Source organism: Pan troglodytes, chromosome 8, assembly GCF_028858775.2.
Source record: "Pan troglodytes isolate AG18354 chromosome 8, NHGRI_mPanTro3-v2.0_pri, whole genome shotgun sequence".
Taxonomy (NCBI): domain Eukaryota; kingdom Metazoa; phylum Chordata; class Mammalia; order Primates; family Hominidae; genus Pan; species Pan troglodytes.
In genome coordinates, this window is record NC_072406.2 from 61779862 (window position 1) to 61792463 (window position 12602).

Genomic DNA, 12602 nt, shown 5'->3' on the forward strand with positions numbered 1-12602 from the left:
GACCAAAATCACATGGTGAGCTTTTTTAAAAAGTCAACTTTTAGACACCAACTCTAGAGAAAGATCTAAACTCCCAAAGAAATCGGCAGACTGCCACCTCAGCATCAGTGGTAGACTTGCTTCAGAATCCTTACTTTAGATTGAATCCCATTTTGTGAGTTGATGGCTGTCATAAAGAACCAGCCTGTTTCCCGTCTGAAGTCTGTGCACTCACCTGCCTTGACTGAGAAAACAGCAATACTCGCTGACCCTGCTTGTGCCATATTTTCAACAAAGATTCAACAACAATCATTTTCCCAGAACGTTTCCAGTACCCAAACTGATCTTCTTCTAGTTCATCATCAGGAAGACCTTTGAGATTCTTGGGACCTCCAGAAAAGAGATCAGGGTGGTTGCAAATTTTTCTTAGGGCTATAAGTCCGGAGAAAATCTGTGGTAAGAAAGAGTATATGTACACTCAGATGACCCCACGTAAAGTAAGATTCCCTAGGCAAGGAGGCTGTTTAACCTATAACACAGACTAAAAAACAGTTCTCCACCAGCTTCTTAGTTTCTTCTCTAGTCGCAGCATTATCATGAGCTGGGAGAAATTAACTTTCACTCATCTTGTTTCCCTGATAGAACAAGTTCTCAGAAACAAAAAAATTCTACTGGACTGAACACGTCTACAGGGGTCATATTCAATTGCTGATAATTCATTTTCCCTCACTAGAAAAAAGGTATGCAGTTCACGGTATTATAAACTTAATATAAAAAAGGAATTCGCCTTTTAAATATGGATCAGAAATGTCCTATCAACCTAAATTTGGAGACATCAGTCATGTGACTTATCAAATGCATTTAAATATTACACTCCTAATTACCTCACTAAAAGTTCTGCAGTTTAATATGAGTCAGAGGTTGAGGATCCATTTACCTTTAGATTATTATTATATCAGAAAAAAAAACTGCATGAAAAATGCACGAATGGGAATGCACGAATGGGAAAGATATGGTCCATGCAGAAGGGCACAGAAGACAAGGGGTGAGTGCCCCGGCCCATCCCCACAAAAGAACATTAACAAAACTTCAATAATGGGGCTCTTCCAGCCTTGAGAGGATGACTCAAATCAAACTCACTGGTCTAAAAGCTTGAGCGGAGAAGGAGAAATCACCATTAAGCCAATAATCAAAGGGTAGGGTAGCTATCACTAGTAAACAACAGTAAACAGATTAACAATAAATGATCTGAATAAGTCAGGAACATTGGTAAACCTCCCCAGAGTCATCCGCGACTCATTTTTCTTCCTTTCAATCTGCACTGTCCAATGCAGTAGTCACTAGTCACACGTGGCTACTGAGCACATGAAGTGTGGCTAGTCCAAATTGTGATGTGCTGCATATGTAAAATACATACCCAATTTCGAAGACAGAACAAAAAAGGAGTAAAATATCTTTTTAATCATTTTTAATTTTTGATTACATATTAAAATGTATTTTAGATATATGAAATAAAATATATATCAAAATTAATTTCACCTGTTTCTCTTTTTCCTTTTTAATGTGACTACTAGAAAATTTACAATTCCAAGTGTAGCTTGCATTCCCTTTCCTGGATAGTGTGATCTAGACCCCCTAACTTGGAAAGACCTGAAGAAGTTAAGGGGAGATTCATGGAGATGAATAGATGTGAATGACTGAAGAACCTCCTGTAGCAACCAATAAGAAATGAAATAAGAAATTGTGAGAGATGGTTAAAAGAACTGAAATGACCTAATCACACTCACATTATTTACACAATAGAGTCTTTTGGAGAAGACACTAGCTAGGAACTTCTGAATTCTGGACACTAGTAGAAAGAGAGCTTTCTCAGTATTGAAAGGAACAGAATCACCATAAATAAATTACTGTCCTACCCTGGGGACAATGAGAATTAGAGCCAGGGACATTTGAACCAGATTTATATCTGGTTCCTAACATGGCAATGGTTCATAAACATTTATTGGGGAATGGGGCTCCTTTAGGAAGCTGATGAAAGTTATGAATCCTCATGATCCTCTCCACAAGATATATAATTCTGGTCATAATATCTGGGAAAATGCAGCTATGTACCTGACACCCGCCCACCTACCAGGTAAGACCCTCGGAAGTAACAGTAACTGCACAGCTCGCAGCTGCATTTGCGTCTGGGTTCAGATCCACAGCGCACAGCTCTGCAACTTTCCACCTTTCACCAGTTACCTAACTCCTCTGCACCTTACGGCTCCAGGCCATAGGCTGACTGCACATCTACCATGCGGGACTGCATGCAAGTGAAGTGAGATGACAGTACGTGAAAAGCCTGGCACAATGTAGATCCTAGTTTCTTTTCCTCCCTCACTTCTCTTGGTCCACAATTCATTTCTCCAGCTTCTATTTTTTAGCTGACCTGCATCTCTCCATTGAGAATCCTGTAAACTTCTTTGGAATCAACGAAATTTTGGTAGACTTTATGCTGCTCATCTGTAAGACGGCAAAATAAGACCTACGGAGGGGAAAAACAAGGAAACTATAATTTCAAAAAAAAATTAACAGAAATAATTAAAATATCAACAAAACTTCCTGATCAAAAGAGCACAATGCATGCGATTTTAATAATATCCCTATTATTAATATTAAAACAACAAAGGGTGACAATACTTCTCACCATACCCTGCTCACCAGCCCCTCCATCTCTGTCACTTGTCTACCTCCAGGGCCCATCCCACAGTCCCCAAAGACTGGCTTCCTGCTCACGGGCAAGTTCAGTGCCCAGGTGCACAGACCATCCTCCATGTTAGCCTCCAAGTGCTCAAACCATCCCACCTCCCATGACCCATGCCATGCTCTACTCGGCAGACCTGACCAGAGACCACAACCTCACCTGGAGCTCTCCCTCTCCTGGAGCTCTAAGTGCAGGCCCATGAGTTACCAGACTTGCCTTGGACGGCAACCCTTACCCTCCCAGCCCACTGCACCAACCACTCCATGCGATCGTGCTCTGTGACCCTTCACCTCTCAACCCTCCCTCCTTCGCAAAGTCCACCACCGCCAGTTACATTCCCACGGATGCTCATTTAGCCACCCCTCTGCCACCTACCTGGACCCCTTTCAACCCCCTGCATCTTCCCTGTAAACATTCAAAGGTAGGTCAACTCAACCATCAGTCTTCTGCAGACCTATGGTCAGTGCCGGTGCTGCTGGAGAAAAGCTCATACATGGCAGCATCCTGCCATGGCCTGTCCTGCTCCAGGGGGTCCTCTACGCATGCCCGCCCAGCATCTTCCACAAGCCCAGAGCAACTGTGCCCATGCTCCTCACCACCCAAGCCACCCGCACCTCTGTCTCAACTTCTACTTAAAAACAATCAGACAAATAAAAACAAAATGAAAATCAAACCTGAACCTACCAGGATCAGGCATGATTCCCTGGTTTTCACTCCCTAACATGTCTCTACTTCTGCATCCACCTCATTTTCCTTTATTCCCAGAGGAAGAGGTTCTTGTACAGGATGGAGGGCAACCCTTCCACCTCTGCACTGTATCTGAAGACCCACTCATTCTCCTCAGTACAGTGCCTCACCCGTTAGCCTCCAAGTGGAAGATGGGGGCATTCCTGAGAAAATAAGGTACAATCCCCACCTCCACTTCCTCACCTCCAGTCACTCCTGAAGCCTGCACCCAGAGAAAGCCTCACGGGCACCTCTGTTGATGCCACTGAGGCATCACTCATGACTTCCTAGTGGCCAAACACACTGGGTCCTTTCCAGGTCACCCTACTCACCTTCCAATGCCCAGGCCTTCACTTCTGTTCATGCACCTGTCTATGCCAGCCTCCCCAGTCTTCCCAGCTAGCTCCTCCTCTTCTACCCTCCTCCTTGCTCCCAGCCCTGACCACACTGGCCTCCCTGCTGTCTATGAAGGCCCCAAAGCACTGCCACAGCTCACCATCTGCAATGCTCTGCCTTCAAAACCTACAAGACTTGCTCCTTCGCCTTCTTTAGGCCTCTGCTCAGGTGTCAGTTCATCAAAGGTCTTCTCTGACCAACCCTTACAAATGGCCCACTTCCCCAAATCCTTCCCCTCAGCATTCCCAGCTTATCCTTCAACCCTGCTTCATTTGTCTCCACACTTAATGCTGCCACCTGACATCTTCTATACCTTTTTGTGACACTCTCCCTCAAGAATAAATGTGAGTCCCCATGAGAACAAAACTTGCTTTGTTCACTGCTGTATCTCAGAGCCTAGGATCACAACAGGCATATGGTTGGCACCTAATACAATTTGTAGCATGAATGAATTAGGGGCTTAAGGAGAATGGAGATGTTTAAAAGAGTAGCTATAGGAATCCATGTGTCAGTAAGAGGGAGGTCAAAGCCTGTGGACTAGAGAAGAATCCACTGAGGGCAGACGCCACAGCGGGCCTAGCCTGCCCACAGTTCCAGGATCATACCTCACCAGACTCTCTCATCCGCAGAGGAGAATCAGAGTGAAGGGAAAGACACACTTGTGCTTTAGGAATGCTTTGTTAACTCCTGGATTTACAGACCTGTTCATTTTTATCTGGCAAAGAAAGGCTCATCTTGACATCTGACTTCATTCTCCGCAGTAGGTATGGATTTATGGTATCTCGTAAGACACATGCACACTTGTAAGCAGTTTTGACCTTTAATAAGAGCAGAGAAGGGAACATTACTATATATGTTTAAGGAACGCATTTGTTCTTACCTCTCAATTGCTTCCATTCCTTAAAAAAAAAAAAGAATAACCAACAGCTGTATAAAGTCAGTGGGAAATGATTGCAAAATGGTTTGAAAAAGCTAGCATAAGTTCCATATACTCCAAGGGGTGGTAGCTTTCATAATATTATCAGTTAAAAAAATTATCTCATTAACCAAAATGTACAACAAAAGAAAAACTGATAATTTTGTGCCTTATTTCTCTTATACACTTTCCTTTAATTATTACTATACAGTTAAACCCTAAAGTAGAGACTTACTGGGTTCTTGACCACCAGCCCTAGGGGAAAAACTGCTTTTGTACAAATCTCTGTTTATGATCTTGTATTCTCCAAAAGCTACAAAGGAACTCTGCAAAGCTGAAGATCAAAAGCTAACTCTGGGGAAAAGCTGCAGTGATGGAGCAGCCAGCCAATAAGCAGAGATTACTGTCCACTGGAGACTTACAAGAGTAAGTTCAACAAGAGCCCTCTGATCCCAGAAACGAAAGGTCACTCTGCCCTAAAATGCAGCATATGGTTCTGTAATGGAGCACGGCCACATGAGATGAGTACTAAATATACGCAAAAAAAAAAAAAAAAAAAAAAAAAAAAAAGCCCCACAGCCCAGAAAACCACTCCCTCTGCAATTCACTCACAGGCAAAGTAGTCAATAAATTATTGCTACTTCAAAAAAAATCTAAATAGGCTTAACAACTTAGTAAATTACTATTTCATGGAAAAAATTCCAACCAAAGTTTAAATTTAAGAAAGTCAGCTGTAAAATGAATGATAATAAAAAAGAGCTTGACCACACACACAGAAAAAAAAAGTTAAAAGATTAACTTGTTAAAAAATGTTCTTAAAGAACGCTAAAAATACCTCACTCATGCACATATATGTATGTGTGTGTATCTGTTGTGTGAATGCATGTGCGTAAATATTAAAATAGGCTTTACTTTGAATAATACATAAAAAAGAAGCTCAACTAATCAATGACTTTTAGTTATATATAACTCCTTAAATATATCATTCAGACTGATGAAAATCACCTTGAAGATGATGATGAGGTACATATTTTCTGATGCAGAGATGATGAAATTTCAGAATTTAAAAACATAGTCCCACTGAGGAAGCACGAATGTACAGTCTGTAAAGAAAACTGCCCCCACATCCTCCCTCCACCCACACCCCCTTCCGCAGAAGAGCGAGCATGCTGGTTGGAGGTGCTGGTCAACTAAACCAGGGCTAGGCTGGGGAACAGCCGGGCTGTGGCTCCTGCTCTCTCCTGCATGCCACCCCATGGAGATGATCTTCTGTTTCACTCCCAACTGGCTCCCAGTCTGTTCCTCTATTCATAAAAACACAAGGTGGGGACTCAGCTAGATTTCTCTACCAATGCTCACATCCCAGTGCTGTGGAAAACAGACAACTTGCTGAGCATGCCCATGCTCCTTCCCATTCTGACAAGGCAGAGCTCTGCCTCTTCCTGAGCACAGTGACCTTAGGCAAGTCACCAGAACGCTGAGAATCAAAAACCTTGCATGTGGAATAAAGAGGGTCAACTAGGCGTCCCTGCAGGCTCTTCTCAGTTCTCACAGGCCCTGCCCCAGCTGAGCACACCAACCCCAGCAGCAGTCTATATTTGGGCTGCTGACATGCTCCCCCTCACCTTCCTCACCTTTCACCCCCAGGTTAGTCATCCCTTCTCCAGGAAGCCTTTCTGAGCCCCATAAGCTCTGACACTGGGCATCTCCCCTGATCACAGTCCTCACTGCCCTGTACTGGGACCAGGTTTATTTGCCATTTTCCCCTGTGCCCACCCCTACTGGACTGGAAATACCTTCATGGGAAGGTTCTGGTTTCTAGCCCCTGCCATCATTTTAGCACCAGCATGACAGAATAAATACCGGCACACAGACTATCTTCTTAGAATTCAATAATGCAAGGCAACATGGTCTCAAACAAAAAGGAGCAAATACAACCAATACTCTGCTTCCAAAGATCTCACCCGCTAGGAAGGGGAGAAAGATAAGTACACAAATTCCTGAAACAACAACTTCAAGGAAAAAAACAGATCATAATGACATGTTCTCAAATCATTTTTCTATAAATGACTTATTAATGCCAAAGGAGAAGTGGTAATCTCACAGAGTTTAGATCTGGCCAACACCACCTTAAAGTAATCAGAGTTAACATCACCCATAGTGGAACAAACAGACAGCATGTTCCTCCAGATACCATGCACTGAGGAAGACACATCACTTCTGTGATATTCCTAGCCAAAATGTATAACCTGAATCCAATCATGAAGAAATGTAAGGCAAACCCAAACTGAGGTACATTCTACAAACTAACAGGCCTATAGTCTTTAAAAATGTCAAGGTAATGAAGGGCAAAAAAACAGTCCCAGATTAAAGGAGACTAGAGACACGGAAACTACTGGAACAACTGACAAAATATGAGTGATTATAGACTAGATAACAGACTCCTATTAATGTTAAACTTCCTTCTGATTTTGTTGCTTACACTGGCTATGTAAGAGGCGATCCTTGTTTTTGGAAATACACACTGAAGGATTTGGAGAAAGGGGCATCAGATCTGCAACCTGCCCTCAGGTGGTTAGAAAACAGTAACCTCAGCTGTGAATCTACATGGAAAGAGGTGTGGGAGAGGGAGGGGAGGAATGGTAAAGCCAATGTGGCAAAATGTTTGCAAAATGCTAACAATCAGTGAATCTGGGTGAAGTGTTAAGAGGGTTTTCTTGTTTGTTTGTTCTTTTAAAATTCTTGCAACTTTCTGTTAAGTTTGAAATTATTTCAAAATAAATTTTTTTTTAAAAAAGAATGGTATAACAGGAGATTCAGAGAAAGAAGAGACTCCTTACAAAAGTTAACTGAAAATCATTCAATCTCAAAATGTAAAATATATTAAAATTGTTTTTGACAATCTTTTAATCTTAAAGGTCTAAAATTCTTTTTCTAATTAAATACTCCAAAATACGAGAGCTTCCCTTTTGGTGGAAGGTCTCATCCCTGGCTCAGCCATGACCTGGTAGGCACAGGCCCACCCAAGAAGGGATGCACAGAAACCGTGCCTCCCACCCAGGCTGCAGCCTGCCCTACAGGCCACAAACCACCCTATGGCTAACTTCACCTCCTGGCATTTCTGCCTGTGACCACCCCATTCCATCAGGCACCCGGGCCTGAAACCTCAGGAGTCAGTCAGTCATTCACAGCAAGCTTAGCCCCTACTCCATCTCCTCGATCCTGTCAGCCTCCAAACCTTGTTTGTTCTGCCTAAAAATGCCACCTGCGTCTCCTGCCCCACCATCTTTCTCAGACCACCATCCAAGATCAGGTCCAGGTCCTCATGGCCCTCACCCCAGTGGTTCCTGCAGGTCACTCAGTGCCAGCCTCCCTCTTGTGACTACCCTGTAGCCTGAGGAACCCCTGAGAACCAGCATCCTCCAGAGTCCTGCTCAGACACTTTCAGTAACCCAGCCCTCCCTGAGTGCCACTGCTTCCCTTTCAAGGCCCCACAGTTCTAGCATCCACAGCTTTTTAGCTATGCCCCCACAAGCATCTCCAATCCAGTCAAGTGGGTCTCTTCACTGCGCCCTGCCACATATGGTGGCTGCATCCACACTGTTGCCCTAATCAAGAATGCCCTCACTCTCCATGGCCTACATTCCCAGAATCAGGTTAAGGGGCATGTCTCATTAAATCATCCCTGAACAGTCCAATCCTCCTAGTGTCCCCTTTTCTAAGTTTCTCCACTACTTTATAAGATGCACTACCCCGGTTTGCAGGACTAAATTACATGCTGTTCCAAACTGATTTGTCCTTGTTTCATAATTTCTAACTGCTCTTCTGACCACATGTGACATCTTTTTAAACATCCCAGGAACAATGCCAAAACTGTTTAATTTCCATTAAACAAGGAGATATTTTATTCTAGGGCTTTCCTCTCTGTGAATATTTTTCATGATGTTTTAAGTGAAAAAATATGATCAAGCAAAGATAATTTTGTGATTTTTTTTTTTTTTTTTTTTTTTTTTTACCAGATACCAACTTATGAGCCTGGCCATCTTTCTCACATTCTGAATGACTTGGCTACAAATTATAGTATTTAATAGGAGCACTTTAAATATTAAAATGCCAAAAGTATTATCATCCTAATATATTACCTGTACTGGGGAAGCATTTGAATATCCCCCCATGGTGATGGGGACGGAGAACTGCTCCATAAACACAGGCAACGTGCCTAACTTTCCCGGGAAGATGAAGTCAAAGAGCGACCACAGCTCTCGGAGGTTATTTTGCATCGGTGAGCCAGACAGAATGATCCGATGAGGGGTGCGAAACTATTTGAGGAAAGGAAGCACCTTTTTATTAAATTTACCTTTTAGCAATCGCCATTCCTACCCCAAAACGCTCCTCTGCAAATTATTTACACATTTACTCATCATTCTTGCATCATTTTGGTACTCTCCAAAACATACACATTTTATGAAATTACAAATCCTTAATTACATTTAGATGAAAAAATGAGAATTTTTTCTTATTGTTGAAGCTGAATACTATAGATTAGAGTTGGGTTTGGTTACATTCTAACAACTGGCCCCTACAAGAGACATTAAATAACATGAACAATCAGAATTAAAGACATGATTAAGGGCAAAAATAAAGAGTTTTCTGCATTAAGGAAAATGCACATTTTAAATTTCTTGTGCAGTTGGCACAAGGAAAGATTCAATAAATGTGTTACTAAAAGCAGATAGTTTATTCTGAATTAATTATTCTTCTCCACCTGGAAATCTCCCTTGTTAAAAGAGGTCATACCTGTTTGCAAGCAAGGGTGACAGCAGCATTTGGATTTCGAATTTTGTGTCCTTCGTCCAAGATCACATAGTGCCAGTCATACCTGCTAATGTCATCCTGCATCAATCGAATGTAGGAGTAAGATGTGATCAAAATTCCATGACAATGAGCAACATCTCGAATTAGTTTCTCCTGAGACCATAATAAAATGGTAAAGTCAGTTTTAAATAAGAAGTGACACCCTTTCAATCATGACACAATCTGAAGTACTTTATAAAAATGCACAAATACAAACATAACATGCACAATCACAGACATTATCAGCACTGGAAGTGTACTTGTTAACCTGGCAAGTAGTAAACGCTGACTAATACAGCCGTTATTAGGGGAAGGAGACTCTCAAAAAGATGACAAAGTTATAATACATATATTTATAAATATATACATATATTAAATTATTATTTTTATTTTTTCAAAACATCCTTTGTGTCCATTCTTGTCAAAACAACAATGTGGATGGAAAATATATTAATTTAAAACAAAAGCAAGAAAATAAGAGAAAATCCAAAGAGACAAGGCAGACAAATCTAGGATCTCTAACAATGTATAACAAGAATTCCAGGACAGAGTGAAAAGGATATAAAAGCAATGATTTTAAAATGATAGAAAAAAAGCCGGGTACAGTGGCTCACAACTGTAATCCCAGCACTTTGGGAGGCTGAGGTGGGTGGATTGCTTGAGCCCAGGAGTTCGAGACCAGCCTAGGCAACATGGTGAAAGCCTATCTCTAAAAAAAAAATTTTTAAAGTTAGCTGGATGTGGTTGCCAAGCACCTGTAGTCCCATCTACTCAGGAGGCTGAGGTGGGAGGATCCCTTGAGCCCAGGAGGTCAAGGCTGCAGTGAGCAGTGATGGCACCACTGCACTCCAGCCTGGGTGACAGTCAGACTCTGTCTCAAAAAAAAAAAAAAAAAAAAAGAAAATGATAGAAAACAATCACCATAAATGGAGCCGAGATTTGAATCTACAGAACAAAACATCTCCCAGAATGTCAGGCAGAGACACTAAGAAAAAGACGCATCTGTAGACATATCTTACTAGATGTCTGAATTCCAAAAATAAATAAAAACAGCCAGGCAAAGTGGCTTATGTCTGTAATCTCAGCACTTTGGGAGGCTGAGGGAGGAGAATCGCTTGAGGCCAGGAGTTCAAGACTAGCCTGAACAACAAAGCAAGACCCTGTCTCTACAAAAAATAAAAAAATTAGCAGTGCATGGTGGTGCACAGCTGCAGTGCCAGCTACTTAGCAGGCTCAGGCAAGAAGATCCCTTGAGCTCAGGAGTTAGAGTCTACAGTGAGCTATAATCTCACCACTGCATTCCAGGCTAGACAACGGCGCAAGATCCTGACTCAAAAGAGAAAAATATTTTTAAAAATAAGGAGAAAATGTCATAGATTCTAGTCAGAACAAAACAGAAAAAGAAAATATTCCCTTCAGAGGAAAAAGACTACCTGCATCAGACATCTTTTCTGCAACACTAAAAATGTCCGAAGGCAAAGAGGAAAATCTTTACGTAATTCTAAGAAGGAAAAGTGGTGACCATGGATTCTACATCAATCCAAGCTAGCAGTCATGCTTGATGAATAAAATAAACAAATTCCAGCTTCAGATAGGCAAGGACTTGGAAGATCAGTCACCAAGAGATTGGCTAACTACAGTGCACTGCACCCAGACAGTGGAGTGGCGCAGTCGTGGACAAAGAGGAAGGTATGCACAAATGCCATGCCCTGAAGAAGGAAAGACAGCAATGCTCCTGCACCACATTCTCACCACAGACCATGCTCACAGCAGCTCCCCAAGGAAGGACAGAGGGGCCACCACTAACCCCATTTTACAGATGAGGGAACTGGGGCTTGGAGATGGTAACTAATGTACCAGGTCACGCAGCTGCTAAGTGGTGGAGTCAGAATTCGAATGGAGAAAGGCAGCCAAATCCAAAGCTAGTACTATTGACACTAGGCTACACTACCTCCTACTAAAATATAAAAGAAAAAGTTTAAAAAGAAGATTATATGTGATACACATACCATTTAAAATAAATCATTAAAGCATAACAACAAAGCCTAAATATTAAACACTTAAATATGAATGAAACTGTTAAGAAGGGATCTAAAATATTAAAAGGTATATATTTTTAAATGTTACTGTAATTCCTGTTCAGTTTCATAAAAGCTGGATTGAGATTAAGGGAAAATAAAAGTGAACTAAAAATTCCACCCTGTCCAATGGTAGAAAGGGACACAGGCAATAGATATTTAATTCTTAACCATGTGAGAAAAATATGTTAAAATACATTTGCCAAAACTTTATGCTGATTACTGAGTAACAGCTGCTACTTCCACCTAAAAACTAGAAAATAGAATGTAGAACTATCAAACCATTACAGAGGAAAATAATAGAAAATAGCAAAAATCAGGACAATATAAAACAGAAAACAAAATACCAGGTTTCAAACTAAACCTAGTAACCCACCACAAGACAGTGAGTTATTAACAGGGAGACATTCCACTGGGTAAGGCAAAAACCTAGCCTTCTGTTTAAAAGAGACCCAAACCAGACTGGCACTGAAAGTTGTAATATGGGAATTATCAAAGATATATCAAAGAAATGCCAACCAAAAAAGGGCAGGCTTAGCAATGTAAATATGAAACAAAAAGGAGTGAACAGAAAGAGGGATATTTTATATTTTAATGGGGATGCCACAATAAGAAAAAAGAACCATGAACCTTTACCTACCAAAACGCACAGCAATAAACACAAAAGCAGGGCCCTTAGAGCTGTCAAAATAACACATCCACAGCCTACCCAGAGAGCTGACCACAGCCTCTCTGAGAGGAAGTCAGATCAAAGAAAATAAAACATTTACAAAGAGGATGCAAAGGATTTGAGTATCACCATCAGAGCTCCTTTTAACAGTGATCAGCAGCACTTTAGACTATACAAAGAATATTCATTCTTTACAAACACTCTATTAAGCTGAAATCAAAGAGAGCAGTCAACTTAGCC

At 41.4% G+C, this 12602-nt stretch overlaps 1 protein-coding gene across 4 annotated transcripts in view; it reads right to left on the reverse strand.

Moving 5' to 3' along the window:
• ERCC6 (ERCC excision repair 6, chromatin remodeling factor) overlaps nt 1-12602 on the reverse strand; it is an 80316-nt gene that overhangs the window by 15107 nt on the left and 52607 nt on the right. For all 4 annotated transcript variants that reach the window (XM_009440356.5, XM_009440357.5, XM_009440358.5 and 1 more), the window contains 5 exons: nt 9558-9728; nt 8903-9079; nt 4546-4662; nt 2408-2503; nt 215-430 (listed from right to left, as the gene is read on the reverse strand). In XM_009440356.5, coding sequence (XP_009438631.5) covers nt 215-430; nt 2408-2503; nt 4546-4662; nt 8903-9079; nt 9558-9728 — 777 coding nt within the window. The remainder of the gene's footprint in view (nt 1-214; nt 431-2407; nt 2504-4545; nt 4663-8902; nt 9080-9557; nt 9729-12602) is intronic.